Genomic DNA, 19,729 nt, shown 5'->3' with positions numbered 1-19,729 from the left:
AAATTTTTTTTGTTTCGAAAATCGTCTAATTATACGTCCTGCCGATCTGATCGTCCAAGCCGCTAAATCGTCCATCTTTATACCACATTTCCGGCCAACTTTTCGTCCAAGTCAAAAACGCCTAGGACAAGCCCTGTTGGACGTGGGAAGAGTCTGCAAAGTGATGGACTGAACACCCAGACAGGCACCTAAATAGTGGGGTACCTTAAAGGGCACTGCTGTGAACTTCACTACAGCTTCCTTATAGGTGATGGTGAGCCCTCCAAACCACTTCCAGAATCCCCTAGACCAGGGGTGCCCACACTTTTTGGGTTTGTGAGCTACTTTTAAAATGACCAAGTTAAAATGATCTACCAACAATAAAAAAAAAATTTTAAACCACAAAGCACACTGTACACTGAGAAAATGTTAATTATCATTCCTATTCCGGGGTTTTTTCAAAGAGGTCAAGGCAGATGACTCTATGCACCATCACCTCAGTAACAACCATACAAAAATAGACAAATATACCCCCCTCCCTTTTTCCTAAACCACAATAGCAGTTTTTAGTGCAGGGAGCTGCGCTGAAGCCCAGCGCTGCTCTCGATGCTCATAGGCTCCCTGCGCTAAAAAACGCTATTGTGGTTTAGTAAAAGGGGGGCCATAGTGCAAAATATAGACAGCAGATATAAATTCAGATACATTTTGATCACTAAATTGAAAATAAAATCATTTTTCCTACCTTTGTTGTCTGGTGATTTCATGAGTCTCTGGTTGCACTTTCTTCTTCTGACTGTGCATCCAATTTTCCTTCCCTTTTTTCAGCCTGTATGCTTCCTCTCCTCAAGACCTCATTCCTTCCCCCAACTTTTTCTTCTTCTCTCCCTACCCTTTCTTTCTCCCTGCCTCCCTTTCTTTTTTTTCTCTCTTCATGCCCCCTTTCTTTTTTTCTGTTTCCCTTCTTTCCTTCTGTCTCCCTGCCTGCCCCCTTTCTTTTTCCCTGCCCTCCACCAAGCCACTGCTGCCACCATCGGGGAACAGGCCCCCAGGCCGCCGCCGCCGCCATCTGGTAACAGGCCCCAAAGCCGCCCCCGCCCCAAGCTCTCCCTGCTTTCCTGCGTCGGGCTGACCAGCATTCCTCTCCCCGATGTCAATTCTGCCATCGGAGAGGAAGTTCCGGCCCAGCCAGGCAGCGATTGGCTGGCCCGAACTTCCTCTCCAACGGCAGAATTGATGGGGAGAGGAAGGCTGATCGGCCCGGTAGATCGCCAAGGCAAAGTGAGTCTATCACAGAGCCCGGGATGGGCTCCGCGATCGACTCACTTTGCCTTGGCGATCTACCGGTCGATCGCGATCGACCTATTGGGCATCCCTGCCCTAGACCCACTTATCTACCACCCCAATAGCCCTTATGGCTGCAGGAGCCACTTATATGCCAGTAAAAAAGAGTTTAGGAGGTGTATAGCTGTGTGCACATGTTTCATTATCAATGCAGTGATTACAGGGGCTTATGGGCAAAGATTCTCCTCTCTATGGGTCTCTAACCCACCCCCAAGATGGCTTAAGCCGCCTCTGTGCTGGATGACTAGGCTTTCCTATGCCAGGCGGCCATATAATATTTTTATGGGGGGGTCGGTGATCACTGGGGTAGTGTGTGGGGATCTGTTTTATGTGTTTGTAGTGCTTATCTGGTGACTTTAACCGGGTATTTTGTGACTTAGACCATGTTTTACATGGTCTAAGTCACAACGTCCAAGTTCTGCCGATCCTGGGCCGTATAACTTTCGGTTATACATACTGTACGACTAAGTCTAAGCCGGCCCATGTCCCGCCCAACTCCCGCTCTCGACACTCCTCCTAAAACGCCCCGTTTAGCTTTGGTCGTTCAGCGGCACTATGAAGGCCTAGATTGTTTAGAAATACGTCCAAAACCCATTTTTATTATCGGCACTTGGACGTTTTTGTGAAATGTTCGTCCAAGTGCCGACTTTAGCCGGTTTTTGGACATTTTTCGCTTTCGATTATAAGCCCCATACCATTTTATTAGAAGCAAGGCAGAAGAACATCCCCCAACCCATTTCAGTAATTACTGCTTCAGCTCACTTCAAACATCTCATTTGCTTTCGACAGCCACAGAGATACGAGGCAGATAGAGTCCAAGTAACATAAAAATCAACTCTCTCATTTGCCTTTATCAAACATATTTACTGATTTTTTTTTTTTTTTTAAATATATATATATTTTATATGTTAATAACTTTAATGCAGTTCTTGCAATCTGAGTCTACAGTGAGCCAATGTTTGCATAAGTATTCTCTACAGCCTGGGGAGCCCTCTTTGAATGGCCAGGAAAAAGAGCCTCCCTTTGCACTAGAATTTACTTCTGATGTAGGAGAATATCGACAAACTCTGAGCCGGGGAGAGATGAGCTAATGCCCTGATCTGGTGGAGAGGGCCTCAGGTAGGGAATTGCTGTTACAGCTGGTAGACTGTCAAAACTTCTCTGGCAAGCCCTTCAGTTTTTTTCTCCTGCTGGGAAGCAGGCAGTGGGCCAGCTGCAGATTTCAATGGAGGAAAGAGACAGCCTATGAGCAGATCATATTAGCAGAGAAAGGAATGGGGAGGAGGGAAACACGGGAGAGAGAGGGGGTGTTTGTGACTTCTTTCAGGCAGGAGGGCCCAGAGACTGGAGTGAAACAGGAGAGGAGGTGGGTCCATCAGCTGCTCTCTGCTGATAGCTGAATCTGGTAGTAAAGCAGGACTTCATTCTTGTAGACATTTAGGGGAAGTGAAGTCCCTTCCAAGAGGAACTGCTCCGATTCTTAATTTTTAAAACCTGCTGGGAATTCCTCCTGTTTCTTATTTATAGAGATTTATATAAAGGCAGGAGGGCTACAGACTGGGGGAAGCTATCCACAGGAACAATGGGAAGTATCGCTAAAGAATCCATGACGGGGACTGAACTGGGGGCCCTACAGGAACTGCAGCTGAGCATGAAGGATCTCAACTATGCAGACTACCGGCTGTTGAAAAGAGACTACCACCACAGGTACAGAGCCACCCTGTATCTTCTCTCTATACACACGTGGGGACCAGGGCACAGCAGAGACTCCAGCTCAGAGCCCCATCTTAATGACTGGTTTTGTCTCTTAACAGTGGCTCTTGTGAATGTTAGACTTGCCCTGGGGGTCCTTTTTATTATTTTGCAGCAGATTTAATCTTCTTGCTATGTCATGGTGTCCCTGGTTAGGTTGGGTGATAGGACACTTCTCCTCGGTGGAATATCTCTCTAGATTCTCTACCACCACTACTACCACCATCATTTGTATAGTACTGAAAGGCATATGCAGCGCTGTACGTTTAACATGCAACAGAGAATGATGGATAGACATAGTGAACTTATGGCGAGTGGGAGTTAGGAGTTGAAAGCAGCCTCGGAAAAATGGGCTTTTAGCTTGGATTTGAATACTGCTAGAGACGGAGCTTGACGTATTGACTCAGGCAGTCTGTTCCAGGCATACGGCACAACAAGATAAAAGGGTTGGAAACGGCAGAGGAGGAGAATGGTATGGATAAGAGGGACTTACCCGATGAACGGAGTTTGGGGAGGAGGAGGAGTGTAGGAGGAGATAAGCGAGGAGAGATATTGGGGGGCTGCAGAGCAAATGCACTTGTAAGTCAGCAAGAGGAGTTTGAGTTGTATCTGGCATGGATGGGGAGCTAATGGAGTGCGAGTATGGTGCAACAGAATTCTGAATGGATTGAAGAGAGATGGTTGAGCGGAAGACCCAGCAGAAGCAAGTTGGAGTAGTCTAAGCGAGAGGTGATGAGAGTGTGAATAAGGGTTTCGGTAGCGTGCTCGGAAAGGAGGGGTCAGATTTTGGTAATATAGGGGAAGAAACGACAGGCTTTATTGGATCTGAATGGAGAAGGAGAGAGAGGAGTCAAAGATGACCCCATGGTTGTGAGCTTCCAAGACAGGGAATAAGAGAGTACAGGTTCTCAATCTGAGCAAAAAGACCAGGGCTCCCCAAAACTGGTCTTTGAGGGCTGCAATTAAATCAGGGTTCTAGGATTTGCACAATGAGTATGCTTAAAGACTGATTTGCACGCACTGCCTTCATTGTAGGAAGACAGACAATCATATTCATTATGGAAACCCAACTAGATTGCAGTCTTTGAGGACTGAATTTGCTAAAGAGCAAGAAGAGACAGTCCTCAGCTCATAGATAGCTCAGATGGAGAGACACACCAGCTAATACAGTTGACAGGATAAGTGAAAGTGACAGCTTGCTCTGCAGATGCAAGTCACGGGGCTTGATTGAACTCTAGGGTTAAAGTCCTGCCAGCTGGCACAAGGAAGAATTTTGTACATTTTTAGCCAGTGAAATCGCTTTATTTTTTTGCAGAAAAATACACACAACTTTTAAAAACTTTTAGGATTAAATTGTTATTGTTCTGAATGCTTACCAGTACTGGCAGGATAATCTAATATTAAAACAATTATAGAGAAAAAAAGAGAGAAGTCTATGAAGTCAGTTAATTTGAAAAGGACGTTTTTCCCTTTCTTGGTTGAGATTTACTTTCCATTCCAGTACTCCTGGGGGCTTACCCTAAGTGAATTACATTTCATCCAGAATCCTTTCGGCCATCAGAAGGCAAATAGCAGTTGCTATTTGGGAAAACTAAATATTTCATGCCTTGAAAAGAGAATATTCAGCATATATTTAGCAACCTCCAGTCTCCTTCCCTCCCCCCCCCCCCCCAACAGCACAAGGAAAGTAAATGTCATTGGGAGGAGTCGCAGGAAGTCCAAAGAAGGAGCAGAATGAGCCAGGTTTTCAAACGAACCACACTTTAATGGCAACCAAAATAACAACAGATGCACCATAAAGGTTCTCTACCTACACCTACAGACATCTCATTCATAGAAACACACATGTGCCTTTATTTACCTCCAGCAGCCCTCAGACCAGGGGTCTCAAAGTCCCTCCTTGAGGGCCGCAATCCAGTTGGGTTTTCAGGATTTCCCTAATGAATATGCATGAGATCTATGTGCATGCACTGCTTTCAATGCATATTCATTGGGGAAATCCTGAAAACCCGACTGGATTGCGGCCCTCAAGGAGGGACTTTGAGATCCCTGCCTCAGACCCAAACATATTTCCTCCTGTTCACCTAGGGCAGTGGTAGGCAATTCCAGTCCTCGAGAGCCAGAGCCAAGTCAGCTTTTCAGGATATCCACAATAAATATGCATGAGATAGATTTGCATCTCAAGGAGGCAGTGCATGCAAATCCATCTCATACATATTCATTGTGGATATCCTGAAAACCTGACCTGGCTCCGGCTCTCGAGGACCAGAATTGCCTACCCCTGACCTAGGGCAACAGAATAGTTCCACACAGCAGAAGAGAAGCAAAAGCTTTTGTAAGTGCTTTAGTCTTGACATGTCCCATACGATCGCTCATTCCCCGATCTGACCATGCAAATAACCTAATTAATATTAAAATGCCATGTAAACTAGTAGAGTGATTGATGCTCTAACATGGCTTCCCGATGCACTAAAAAAAATAGTGATCGTTTTTAACGATCCAAAGAAGTGACTACCAAAAATATCAGATCAGAGAGATCCTCACGGTCTTTCCGATCCTCTTTAGTGCATCTAACCCTGAGTGTAGGTCTAGGTGCACGGCTCCTGAATTTATTTTTGATGTTATCTTTGCCTGGTGGAGATAAGGTGGCAGCAGCAGCAGGCCAGGCAGTGGGAAGGAAATATTCTGGACCAGGAGATGGGGAGATTCTGGTCTATGGAGGGTAGGCAAAGGAAGGAAGGATAAGATATGGACAACTTAGGGGAGGGGAATCAGGCCTTGAACCACCGGGAGGAGGGAGCCTGCAGATAGTTAAAGGCTTGTCTAGAGCAGGGGTCAGCAACCTTTTTCAGCAAAGAGCCAATTTAAACAAAATATTTCACCCAAGATTTACAAAACACAACAAGGTGTAGCTTCTTCCCCCCCCTCCCCTGCCCCTCTCCCAAACCCATAGCCAAGGTTCTCTCCCTTTTCCAAGCCCCGACCCTTTAATCTCCCTCCCAACCCCATGATAACCCCCCTCCCGGGTTTACCAAGGTACCTAGTAATCCAGGAGGAGTCTTCGTGGCAGGAGCAGGGCCCTTTCACTCCTGCCTCCTTGCGGCTGCCTTCTACAATGGCTGCTGCAACCTCTCATGGCAGCTCATGGTACTACAAGAAATGCCATGAGCAGCTGCGAGAGATGGTGAGTTATTTTAGAGGGCAGCTATGAGGAGGCATGAGTGAGAGGGCAGCGTTTCTGCCACAAAGACCCCCATTGGACCACCAGATACTTTGGTAGGCTGGGGGTTGGGAGAAAGGGGGTGGGGTTGGGAGAGAGATTAAAGGGTCGGGGCCTGGAGAGCCGTAGCTACATGTAAGAAGAGCCACATGTGGCTTGTGAGCTGCAGGTTGCTGGCCCCTGATCTATGGCAGGGGTCGGCAACTTTTTTTAAAGCAAAGAGCCAATTTATCCTAAAAATTTGACCCAAGATTTACAAAGAGCCACAATGGGTAGAGAAGGGAGTTTGAGATATTCCAGATCTCTCACTTTCTCTTTTCCCTCCCCAAGTTCTAGCTTTTCTCCTTTCTTCCCTCCAACCCCTTGCAGGTCTCTGTACCTCTCTTCCCTCCCTAACCCTTCCCAACCCACTGCCAAGGTTCTCTCTCCTATCCGGGCCATGACCCTTTAATCTCCCTCACAACCCCACGATTCCCCTTCCCCTTCCCCCCCCCCCCCGGGGCTATCAAGGTACCTGGTGGTCCAGTGGGAGTCTTCGTGACAGGAGCGCGACCCTCTCGCTCCTGACTCCTAGAGGCTGCCTTCTAAAATGCTTGTGGCATTTCTTGTAGTAGTGCGAGCTGCTGCGAGATGTCACAACAGCTATTTTAGAAGGCAGCCACAAGGAGGCAAGAGCGAGAGGGCCGCACTCCTGCCACAGACCCCAACTGAACCACAAGGTATCTCGGTAGGCCTGGGGGGGGGGAAATTGTGGGGTTGGGAGATTAAAGGGTCGGGACCTGGAGAGCCGTAGCCACATGGCAGAAGAGCTGCATGTGGCTTGAGAGCTGCAGGTTGCTGACCCCTAGTCGGGCATCAGATGCCCATGGGCAGCCCTGACACCAGGCTAGAGCACATCTGCAGGCAGTGGCATAGAAAGAGGGGGGCAGCGGGGGTGGACCTCCCCAGGTGCCGTGTCGGTGGGGGTGCTGGAACCTCTCCGCCTTACCCCACCATGACGTGCTCATGTCATCCCACCGCCCACCCGTTACCTCTGTAGATCTTTGCTAGTGCAACTTCTCCTGCCTTTTGCTCATGCCAGCCTGGTTCCCCTCTGAATTACTTCGGGGTCAAAGGGCCAGGAAGTGACATCAGAGGGAAATCCAAAGCTGGCACTAGGAGCATACTGGAGAAAAGCCACTTGCACTGCTAAAGATATATAGGTACGGGGGGTGAGGGTGGGGCAGAGGGAAAGTGTAAGTATGCCACTGTCTGCAGGCATGCAGCTACTGTTAGCTTCCACACAATCTTTATAAGTTTCAAATGTGCTTATACTATAGTTGTAGAAATGTAGGAAGGCTAACATTAACAACTCCCTTTCTTTATTTTTGGGTTTTTTTATATTAAATTTTATTATTTTCCAATATGAACAGTGCAATATAAATATATACATCTGAAACATCACAAACAATTAATAAGCACTTTTGAACTACAGAAATTATAAGACAACATTATCCCCTAACCCTGTGTAACACAGAAATGTAAACATATATCAGATATATATGCATTACCCTCCCCCCATCCCCTCCCCTGGATGTGTATGGGAACTAAACCTAATTTACAAGAGATATAAGACATAAATATATCTACATATCATAAACAGATGCAACTAAAGCTGCTAAGAGGCCCCACACTAATTTAAGTACCTTATTATTACCCAATAATTCTGCTTTTATTTTTTCATATTTGTAACTAGAATACAAATTTGCCCACCAAAAAGGTAAATTTAGAGTATCAAAACTCTTCCAATTTCTTGTTATCATTTGAATGGCAATCCCTGTCATTATCATGAAAAGCCTGCCTTTATGCTGGTCAAATGGGGGTTTAACATACAATAAGGTACCACATATGATCATCTCATATGACAATGGAATTGCAGAATCAAGTATTACATTGATTTGTCCCTATATCAATTTCCAGAAGCTGAGTATCAGAGGGCAAAAAAACAGCAGATGATCCAAAGTCTCAATGTCTTTATGACAATGCCAGCATCTATTAGATCTGGAACTATCTATTTTTTGTAAACGCACAGGGGTCCAAAAGCTTCTAAGTAACAGAAAAAACCATGTTTGTCTCATAGATGCTGACATTGTACATTTCATCCTCCAAGTCCAAATTTGTGGCCATTGAGCTGCAGAAATATGCTGCTTGATCTCAATGCTCCAAATGTCTTTTAGACTCATCTTTGTTTTTTTATTCAATAAGTCAGATATTAATTTATACCACCGGGAGGCCTGATGCCCTAGGGCAGTGGTTCCCAAACCTGTCCTGGGGGACCCCCAGCCAGTCAGGTTTTTGAAGATATCCCTAATGAATATGCATGAGAGAGATTTGCATATAATGGAAGTGACAGGTATGCAAATCTCTCTCATGCATATTCATTAGGGATATCTTGAAAACCTGACTGGCTGGGGGTCCCCCAGGACAGGTTTGAGAACCACTGCCCTAGGGCAGTGGTTCCCAACCCTGTCCTGGAGGAACACCAGGCCAATTGGGTTTTCAGGCTAGCCCTAATGAATATGCATGAAGCAAATTTGCATGCCTATCACTTCCATCATATGCAAATCTCTCTCATGCATATTCATTAGGGCTAGCCTGAAAACCCGATTGGCCTGGTGTTCCTCCAGGACAGGGTTGGGAATCACTGCCCTAGGGAATCTGTCTGAAAACATAGGATCTGCAAGCAATAGTAATTTTTGAAATTTCTCCATTCAGGGAACCCTTTCTGAATGGCTTGCTTCAATTGCATACACTAACAACTGGGGAGATATACAATATTATTCTGTGATGATTATTGAATCAACTCTCAAATTTATCACAGCTCTATAGTTATAAATATGGTAAAATTTAAATATAATTATTGTGAAGTGTTCAGACCAATACCCTTAAATTCAGTGATCTCACCAAACTCGGGACCATCATGTCACTTCCAATGTCCCTTTGCCTTCCTGCTCCATTTGTACACTACAATAGATCTTACTATGTATGCAGATAATAAGATAGGTTTCACTTATCTTGAATATAACTTCAATGGGCTTGACGGCAATCTCCTTGACCTCCAGCTGCGATGAGATTAAAGTGCAGTAAACTTAAAGTGCTGTGTGCTCCTTGTGCTTGCCTTAACGGACGTGCTTGCTAAAAATTGTTGATACTAAGCCCGACCCCCCCCCCCGACTCGAGTTTCGGGTCCTTCGTCAGGAGGGGTCCCTGTGAGGCTTTCTACTACTGGGTTAACATCGAAAAAAGAGCACGCCTCACAGGGACCTCTCCTGACGAAGGACCCGAAACTCGAGTCGGGGGGGGGGGGGGGTCGGGCTTAGTATCAACAATTTTTAGCAAGCACGTCCGTTAAGGCAAGCACAAGGAGCACACAGCACTTTAAGTTTACTGCACTTTAATCTCATCGCAGCTGGAGGTCAAGGAGATTGCCGTCAAGCCCATTGAAGTTATATTCAAGATAAGTGAAATCTATCTTATTATCCGCATATATAGTAAGATCTATTGTAGTGTACAAATGGAGCAGGAAGGCAAAGGGACATTGGAAGTGACATGATGGTTCCGAGTTTGGTGAGATCACTGAATTTAAGGGTATTGGTCTGAACACTTCACAATAATTATATTTAAATTTTACCATATTTATAACTATAGAGCTGTGATAAATTTGAGAGTTGCTTCAATTGCAACCATTTATAAATTTGAGTCTTAGAAATACCAAAGGACTGCTGCAATTGTGAAAACTCAAGCAATTTTCCACGAGAAACAATATCATCTCAAGTACGCCTGCTTGCATCCAATGTTTCCAGGCAAACTTCATCCCCCCAATTTGAATTTTGGAGTTTACCCATAATGACTGACATGTGGATTTCTCTATTTGAATATCAGACAGATTATTAATATATTTTAGTTTTCCATGTATCCATTAAAATAATTTTATTCTTAACATTGGTTGGTAAATTAATACTCAATACATGCAGCAATCTCAATGGGCAAAAAACAAAATGAATTGACCCCAAAATATCCACAAAGAAGAAAATAATTCCATCCACATAAAAGTAAATCATTTACTTTTATGTGGATGGAATTATTTTATGTGGATGATTTTAGTGTACCTTTGGAACTTTGATACTTTCAAATAAAGTCCATTTGGGAACATCGTCACTCCACAGAGTTTTTTTTTTGGTTTTCTCTGGCAATCTCAATGGGGACATCAATTGCCATTCTAAATATAACCAGTCAGGAAGATGCTCCTTGAGCTCTGGAAGGACCCAGTACATACCCTGACGCATAATATAGGCCTGATGATACCTATAAAAATTTGGGAAATTTACCCCACCTGCTGCATCAACTCCCTTTCTTTGAATATCAGATAGTCCCCTACATTAACAAGATTCTCTTTTCAAGCACTGGTATAGCTTCCCAGGCAAAAGGGCCAGTGCCATGTTTTGCATTGGGGATCTTGGTGCTCACCTGTTAAATCTGTGTTGATAGGGGTCACCTGGTACAAGTGCAGTACACCACTATGCAGATGAGCTGGGTTTGATTATTGCAGTGGTAGAGGCGACACTAGGGGCGGGGAGGGGAAAATTCAGACATTGCTCAATACTGACTTTGCAAGCAGAGATAGGGTCCACATTGGCTATGTTCCCAAAGGAGCCATGATTGTGGTTATCTTTTTGAGACAGCCTTCAACTCATAACCTTATTCCCCTCTGATCACCTGATCACTACCCTAACCATCCTCCTTTAACCTTAACCCTAACCCCTACTCTGGCATCCTGTTTGTCTTGATTGTTTAGACTGTAAGCTCATTCGAGCAGGGACTGTCTCCTTTGTGACTCTGTACAGTGCTGTGTATGTCTGGTAGCGATCTAGAAATACTAGTAGTAGTAGTCGCTACAAGTTCTGGGCTAAGCTAAGGGGAGAAGAAAGACAGTGGAAAACCCCTGGATAGTTGTGAATGAAGATTTAAGAGAAAACAGAGGGGGGTCAAAAGGATTTCTTAATATCAGGTACTGTTGGGAGGAGCTGCTGCATGTACCTGAGGACTTTCACAAATGCTGAAAGCTGGGCCTAAGTTCATGGGAATTTTTGCCACTTTATACCAGCAAGTTTTCATAGAGTAAACATGAACTTGTACAAAGTATAGTATGTGCATGTACTCATGCAAACCAGGTATTTGCTCTCCTTTACCACAGATGTGTGAAGAGCTGCCAAGTTGCCCAGCTCCAGGAAGGAGACTTTTTGGCCAGTCCTGTTAAATCTTGAAACGGTTATAGCTCCAGATTCTACCCTCTAAAATCAGTGTTGCATATAATTTAATTCATCGTGACTCCTAAAGCCAGCTTCAAATTTCCCTCTTGGAACTGGATAATTTGGCAACTCAGTATGTATGAACACACTCAGTACAGTATACCCCCGCGAATTCGCGGTTTGCGAACTCAGTCTTTCGTGGTATTTTCCGACTGCCACTTCCTGGTACTAAAGTCAGGCTACACCAATCCATCTGCCCTCTCCTGCCTCTGATCTGCTCCTAAACCGCATTTGCGTTGTTTTTTTTCAAAATTCACGGGTGTTCCTGGAACGGAACCCCCACAAATTTTGGGGGAGTACTGTATAACCCATCAGACTCATATGATATTCCTATACATTCACAGGGACACATTTTACTGACACAACGTCACAGTACACAGACTTTCAGCTTAAACACAAACACCTAGAGGGGGTCATTTTTAGACTGTGCATTGAGACAATTTGTAGGGACTTTTCAGCATATTTCAAAGAGAAACTATTTAGGTATTTAATTCATTTTTCTATCCCATTTCCCCCACAGAGCTCAGAATGGGTTACAGGTAAACATATAGAGGGCAGTCCCCAGGCTAAGAATGAATTACATTTTTAAAGCTGTTCTTATTTGTATGTAACTCAGAACTTGTAGATTTTAAGATTCTTGTTGCTTACCTCTGTTCCCAGCTGACAAAAGGTACAGCGTAACAGCTGCACACTGTTCTTAAATGTTGCCTTGCATCATTCCTGAACCTGCTGCAGGAGAAGTGTAGGAGTCTTTGCCACTGGAAATACTGTTCAGTGAAATCAAATGAAGCCACAACTACATACTTAATTATGAGTCGCACTTAAGTTGGATGTCTGTAACTTGGGGACTGCCTGTATAATATACAGTTAACAGGTTACAATTTGACATTGTTACAGTCAAGTTTGTGATATAAGGTTGTATCCTAATTTGACACATACTAGGGGGTCTAATACCAATGAACATAATATAGATTTACAGCAGGGGTCCCCAAAGTTCCTACTTGAGGGCCGAATCCAGTCGGGTTTTCAGGATTTCCCCAATGAATATGCATTGAAAGCAGTGCATGCACTTAGATCTCATGCATATTCATTGGGGAAATCCTGAAAACCCGACTGGATTCGGCCCTCAAGGAGGGACTTTGGGGACCCCTGCTGTAAACTCTATATTATGTTCATTGGTATTAGACCCCCCCTAGTATGTGTCAAATTAGGATACAACCTTATATCACAAACTTGACTGTAACAATGGATTTGGCCCTCAAGGAGGGACTTTGGGGACCCCTGGTGTACAGGTTACAATTTGTCATTGTTACCCATATAGAGCAAGTTGTTTTTGTTTTTTTAATACTGTACAAGTCTTTATCCTAACCTGACACACATTAGGAATCTAATCCCAATATATATATATCTAATATTACAGTTTACAGGTTAAGGCAGGGATCTCAAAGTCCCTCCTTGAGGGCCGCAATCCAGTCGGGTTTTCAGGATTTCCCCAATGAATATGCATGAGATCTATGTGCATGCACTGCTTTCAATGCATATTCATTGGGGAAATCCTGAAAACCCGACTGGATTGCGGCCCTCAAGGAGGGACATTGAGATCCCTGGGTTAAGGGAATTGACACACATTAAACACTAAAGCCCAGATTCTATAAAAAGCACCTATCATTAGGTGCCTAGATTGCTGCACCTAGCTGATCTAGGTACCTAATTACCCCCTTCCTCCTTTTACAAAACTGTTCAAGCGTTTTTTAGCGCTGTCCGGTGTGCTGAATGCTCTGCGCTGCTCCGATGCTCATAGGAACTCATCATGCCAACGTCCACGCATGTGCAAAGGCCCTCCAGACAGGCTCTGAGCTGCCAGTGGGGGGGGGGGGGGGGTGCGTGTGCCAGCAAGGAAGACGCATGGAGAGAAGAAGAGGTGCCTATGCCGGCTGATTGCCTAGACAGGGATAGGCAATTCCAGTCCTCGAGAGCCGGAGCCAGGTCAGGTTTTGAGGATACCCACAATAAATGGATTTGCATCTCAAGGAGGCAGTGCATGCAAATTCATCTCATGCATATTCATTGTGGATATCCTGAAAACCTGGCCTGGCTCCGGCTTTCGAGGACGGGAATTGCCTACCCCTGGCCTAGAGGATGTGCCTCTCACGGCAAGATGCACATCCTGTAGACAATCAGTCGGCGCAGGTGCCTCTCCTCCTCCCCAGCGTCTTGCGGCACACATGAAATCTCAGGAGGCACACAGTTTGCAATACACTGCCTTAACGCATTTTAAAGGTACAAGCCCTAGCCCTGCTTGATGAGTTCTTCCTATGTTTATATTCTCTGAAGCTTCTCAACCTTATTTCTAGCAGACCTTGACCTTTAGCTTCATCTGTTGACGTTCTTCCTTTCTATAGGTTGTTCTGCATATTTGCTATTTGTGAATTTGTAATTTTGTTGCTCTCCTTTCACTATGTATGTAAAATTGTAACCCATTCTGGGCGGACGGGCTAGAAAATCGTCTATATAAATAAATAAATCTACTTGTCAGACCATTTCTTTTTTTTTTTTTTTTTTTTTTTAATCTTTATTCATTTTCAAAAGCCAACATTTCTAACCCATAATAGTCTGTTGATTCATTGCAATGTCATTAATTTAAGTAATTGGATGCAATGCTGTTCTTAATTTGATATTTGTCATCTTTTTCCGTTCATTGGCTCATGGATTGAATTTTCCAACCCCCTAATTGGAGGACTTTGTGAGGGATCATCTTTAATTTTCTTTTAATTTCCATAGGAAAAAGAAATGGGATTTGACTCGATAAACTGCCTTGCTGTGGTTACAGCATAATCAAAGTGGTTTACGTATTATATTGTAGGTACTTATTTTGTACCTGGGGCAGTGGAGGGTTAAGTGACTTGCCCAGAGTCACAAGGAGCTGCAGTGGAAATTGAACCAGGTTCATCCAGGTTCTCAGGCCACTGCACTAACTACTAAGCTATTATTCTCATCCTCTTCAAGAGAATTCTTCTAAATTTTTTGAATTGCATAAATAAAAAACTAGTCTTTGACTCATAGGTGCCAACATTTCAAAGTAATTGGGGTACCAAATAGAAATAATCCTCCTGTGACACCCCCATACCTCCCCCCCCCCCAAAAGAGCTCCTATTCCACCCACTATATTGCATTCCAGGTAGGGCAGGCAATGGATAGGACACAAGTTTGTAGCTCCTGTCTCTCTTGCGTCTTCTGCAGCTATGTTGCCTGCATTGGGCTCGCTATGGCCCTGATCCTTGGGCAGAAATGTGAATGTCCCCACCATTTCCAGAATAAGAGGAAAGTTCTCCTGACCAGTGAAGTAAGATCAGAAAATAGCATGAAATTGAGTCTAGAGCAGTGGTCTCAAACTCAAACCCTTTGCAGGGCCACATTTTGGATTTGTAGGTACTTGGAGGGCCGCAGAAAAAAACATTTAATGTCTTATTAGAGTTTATAAATCTTTCCTTTTGGCTGTCTTAATAATAATATTGTAATTTAAAGCTAAAGCAACATATGATCAAGAAACTGTTTTATTTTACTTTTGTGATTATGATAAACATACCAAGGGCCTCAAAATAGTACCTGGAGGGCCGCATGTGGCCCCTGGGCCGCGAGTTTGAGACCACTGGTCTAGAGGGTAAGATGTCAATTATGCATGTTAGGATTGGAGCATCAATGATGTCTGTGGCATGTACTAAACTTTGGAATGCCCTGCCTTGTATTCTGTGACTTTGTGCTGGGAGGATTAATTTTAAGAAAATATTGAAAATGCAGTTATTTGTTAATGCCTTTTTATGGTAATCCCTCCTTGTGGTTGTTACTGCTTCTCTGGAATTTAATGATACAATTCTCAAGAATATTCTGAAATGAATTTGACTTATCAACGTCTTCCTGTTTTAATATTGTTGAAATCTGATCTGCTAATGTCTGTTCATGCTTTCCTGCAATTTTGTGATCCAGTGTGGGGAGATTGAAGTTTAAGAATTTGTTAAAAATGTGTTACACCTGTTTGTTTTTATTGATCGTCGGGAGCTCAAGATAATGTGTATTTAATTTGTAAACCTCATAGCCAATAAGTGGTATATAAATTCTGAAATAAATAATAGTAGGAAACAACCCCTTTTGGAGGGAATCTAACTACAGTAATATAAAACCCCAGCCATGTTTGAATTCTTTTTCTTTGGCTCCTGCTTCCCTGGCCTTTGTACCACCGAGTAGGAGGACGAAGGCCTTTGACTAATGCAGCCATTGCGTCAGGAGCAGAAAAGAAGTGGTTAGATAGTGACATGGTTGCCGAAGCTTCTTCACTAGCCTCAAGGTGTTAGCTGGAACATAACTATCCATCACAACTTCTAAGGAGGAGGATAAAAGAGTGAAGCGGTCAAAGAAACTAAAGCAATAACAAAAGATCCTGAAAAGCAGGAGGGGGCAGAAAGGACATCCCTGGATACTGTAATGAAAAGGAGACTGAGATTAATGCGCTCAACTAGGATAAACAACTCAGAGAAGGCACAGAAGTAAAAGATATAACCCCCCTCTTTCACTAAGCCAAGCTAGTGGCTACTGCGGTAACTGCCCCGAAGCCCATAGGGATTTAAAGGGCTTTGGGGTTTTTGTCGCTAATGTGGCTTTATTAGTGTGACCATATGGCTCCAGAAAAAAGGGGACGGATTGAGACATCCGGGTTTTACTTCCATTGAAAGCAACCAAGATGTCTCAATCTGTTCTCCTTACTTCCATTGCTTTCAATGGAAGTAAAACCCGGATGTCTCAATCCGTCCCCTTTTTTCTGGAGCTATATGGTCACACTAGGCTTTATAAAAGAGGAGGATAAAGAGGCGTGTGGTTATGTGAGCGAGGGCAGACCACACACATTCAGCAAGTCATGGTGCAACAAATAATATTTATTAAAGGTAGGGGCAAAAAAAGGAGGACGGATTGAGACATCCGAGCTTTACTTCTATTGCTTTCAATGGAAGTAAAACCCAGATGTCCCTATCTGTCCTGCTTACTTTCATTGCTTTCAGTGGAAGTAAAACCCGGATGTCTCAATCCATCCTCCTTTTTCTGGAGCCATATGGTAACCCTAATTAAAAGTGTCTGCTAAGAGCACCTGTTCACTTCAAACCAATCCAATCTCATCAGCTTCTTTGACTGGGTAACAAGACAGTTGGACTTGGGAGAGTCTTTGGACGTCGTGTACCTGGACTTCAGTAAAGCTTTTGACAGTGTCCCACACCGCAGGCTGCTAAGCAAGATGGAATCGATGGGGTTAGGAGAGATACTAACTGCATGGGTCAATGATTGGCTGAGTGGCAGACTTCAGAGGGTGGTGGTTAATGGTACCCTCTCTAAAACATCGGAGGTGACCAGTGGAGTGCCACAGGGCTCGGTCCTGGGTCTACTCCTTTTCAACATATTCATAGGGAATCTGACTCAAGGGCTTCAAGGTAAAATAACACTATTCGCCGATGACGCCAAACTATGTAATATAGTAAGTGAATGCAGTTTACAGAATTATATGGCGCAGGACCTGCTTACATTGGAAAGTTGGTCCTCAACCTGGCAGCTAGGCTTCAATGCTAAGAAATGTAAGGTCATGCACCTCGGAAGCGGAAATCCATACAGGACGTACTTCTTGAACGGAGAAACTTTAACTAGGACTTCAGCAGAACGAGATTTAGGAGTAATCATCAGTGCAGACATGAAAACTGCCAATCAAGTGGAGAAGGCTTCATCTAAGGCAAGGCAGATATTGGGTTGTATCAATAGAAGTTTCGTCAGCCGAAAGCCTGAAGTCATAATGCCGTTGTACAGGGCCATGGTGAGACCTCATCTGGAGTACTGTGTGCAATTCTGGAGGCCACATTACAGTAAAGATGTGCGCAGAATTGAATCGGTTCAACGGACGGCCACCAGGATGATCTTGGGGCTCAAGGGTCTCTCGTACGAAGAGAGACTGAACAAATTGCAGCTCTACACTCTTGAGGAACGTAGGGAGAGGGGAGACATGATCGAAACATTTAAGTACCTCACGGGACGTGTCGAAGTGGAAGATGATATTTTCTTTCTCAAGGGACCCTCGGCCACAAGAGGGCACCTGCTCAAACTCAGGGGCGGAAAATTTCATGGCGACACCAGAAAGTATTTCTTCACAGAGAGAGTGGTTGATCATTGGAACAAGCTTCCAGTGCAGGTGATCGAGGCAGACAGCGTGCCAGACTTTAAGAATAAATGGGATACCCATGTGGGATCCCTACAAGGGTCAAGATAAGGAAATTGGGTCATTAGGGCATAGACAGGGGGTGGGTAAGCAGAGTGGGCAGACTTGATGGGCTGTAGCCCTTTTCTGCCGTCATCTTCTATGTTTCTATGTTCTATGTTTCATAGGAAAGGAGAAATCAATACTCAAAACTACCTGTAGTTTCCATAATATAACAGTGTCCTTGTGTGACCTGCTCCTGCAGGGCCACAACATACATGAATGTCTCTCTTTCCACAGCAGTTCTTTCTGGTCTCTGGCCTGATCCCTGGATCCAAACTTACCAGCAGTCTCTAACAGGCACACAAGGTAGGCCTGCAGGCAGCCAGGTTGGAATGCAAACACTTTAAGGTTCCAAGATGAACCTGGCCTACCTGAATGCGGTGGCTGCAGTTTCTCAGCTTCAGGGTGGCAGTAGCCACAGGCCTCCTTAGCCTAGCTCAGGCCTGGCCTTTTATACTTCCTGGGTCTTAACTTTCTGGCTCCACCCTTCCAATGTTATTTCCCCCTTAGGTGGGACTAGGGGTTTTAAGATGGTCCTGACACCCTGAGGGTGTGTTCTCAGAGGAACTGTTAGTGTTCTTTAGATTCCCTCACAAGGAGTCTCATAGAAGCTGAAAGTCCTGAAGAAACAAATAAGATACTGTAAGTCTGTTGCTATGTTTGCTTTCTGCCTCTGCCTGTAGTTTTTTCATTGGGTGAATATTTGTCTCTTTTGACTAAAAAGACTATGTTAAGTGAACCCTTATAGTTCAGAACCCCAGTTCTGATTTGGTCTGAATTATTTATTTCTTTATTTATGTTCCGCACAATCCAGCGTTCCTGGCGGTTAAGAGAACATACATAATAAATCAAAACATAGACAAAACGTAAGGATAGTAATCCATCTCTTCATTATTCTATCCTGTTATGGATATAAATTTAAAGAAAATCAATGCTAAACAAGACCATATACAGACTAAGGCACCCATATAATATAATGGGCGCCTTACACGCTAATCATTAGCACGCGCTAAATCGGTTAGCACGCCTTAGTAAAAGGATCCCTATGTGCCCATATATATCGACACAGAGTCTGATCTACTAGCTCACAGGATTTCCTATGGGTTAACAGTCTTCCTCGTGTGAAAGTGTGCTATGCTTGAAAATAAAATGGGCAGAAAATTTGGGTGAATAATTCTGTTCCCAAGATGAATGAAAGAAGACAACTACACCTCTGGAGAAGTCGTTATCTTTTTCGCAAAACTCAGTGCTTGAAAATATTTTTTGCATGCCAGTATTAAAAAAAAAAAATCATAATTAAAGAACAATTTTCTCAAAACTTTGACCTTTTTGTCCGTTTTGGAGTTGCATGATTAATTTTGTTCAAGGCAATATTCATTTATTGTAGCTCATTCCTTTGCCAAAACTCAGTAAGTTCATGATATTTTAACGACTTTGCATTGAATACTGCAGGCAAAATTCACTCATTCCAAAAGCAGCTACCTGTTTTTCTCAAAACTACTGCTGATGAACTGACTGGATTTTGGAACATTATTAGTGAACTCCTATAAATGGTTTTGCATGCAGCAACTCATTGCTAATTAATTTGTAGAAATCTTTGTATATAATAGACAATACACATGTGTTTACTAAGCAAAACTGAAACTTTGCTTACAAAAGACCATATCTCATGCACAAAAAGGCTTTTATACAATAGCCCATCCACATGCTCACATATGAATATATTTTATACACCTATCTGCCTAATACTGGGCAGGAAGGTTACACATAAATAGAAATATGCAGACAAAAAGTGAACTC

General features: G+C 43.7%; 1 protein-coding gene across 5 annotated transcripts in view; it reads left to right on the top strand.

Annotated features, from left to right (window-relative positions):
* LOC117363070 (cytosolic purine 5'-nucleotidase-like) overlaps nucleotides 1–19,729 on the top strand; it is a 189,691-nt gene that overhangs the window by 84,613 nt on the left and 85,349 nt on the right. The window contains exon 1 of one of the 5 annotated variants that reach the window (XM_033950314.1): nucleotides 2,667–3,027. The exons of 1 other annotated variant lie outside the window; for it this stretch is intronic. In XM_033950314.1, the coding sequence (XP_033806205.1) occupies nucleotides 2,903–3,027 (125 nt within the window). In that variant the 5' untranslated portion in view covers nucleotides 2,667–2,902. Of the gene's footprint in view, nucleotides 1–2,666; nucleotides 3,028–3,668; nucleotides 3,802–14,478; nucleotides 14,500–14,813; nucleotides 14,984–19,729 lie in introns of those variants that run through there. 3 more of the 5 variants (XM_033950317.1, XM_033950318.1, XM_033950315.1) reach the window with 3 other exon arrangements.

Source organism: Geotrypetes seraphini, chromosome 6, assembly GCF_902459505.1.
Source record: "Geotrypetes seraphini chromosome 6, aGeoSer1.1, whole genome shotgun sequence".
Classification (NCBI taxonomy): Eukaryota; Metazoa; Chordata; class Amphibia; order Gymnophiona; family Dermophiidae; genus Geotrypetes; species Geotrypetes seraphini.
Note: the sequence above shows the minus strand (reverse complement) of the source record. Positions and strands in the feature narration are given on the sequence as shown.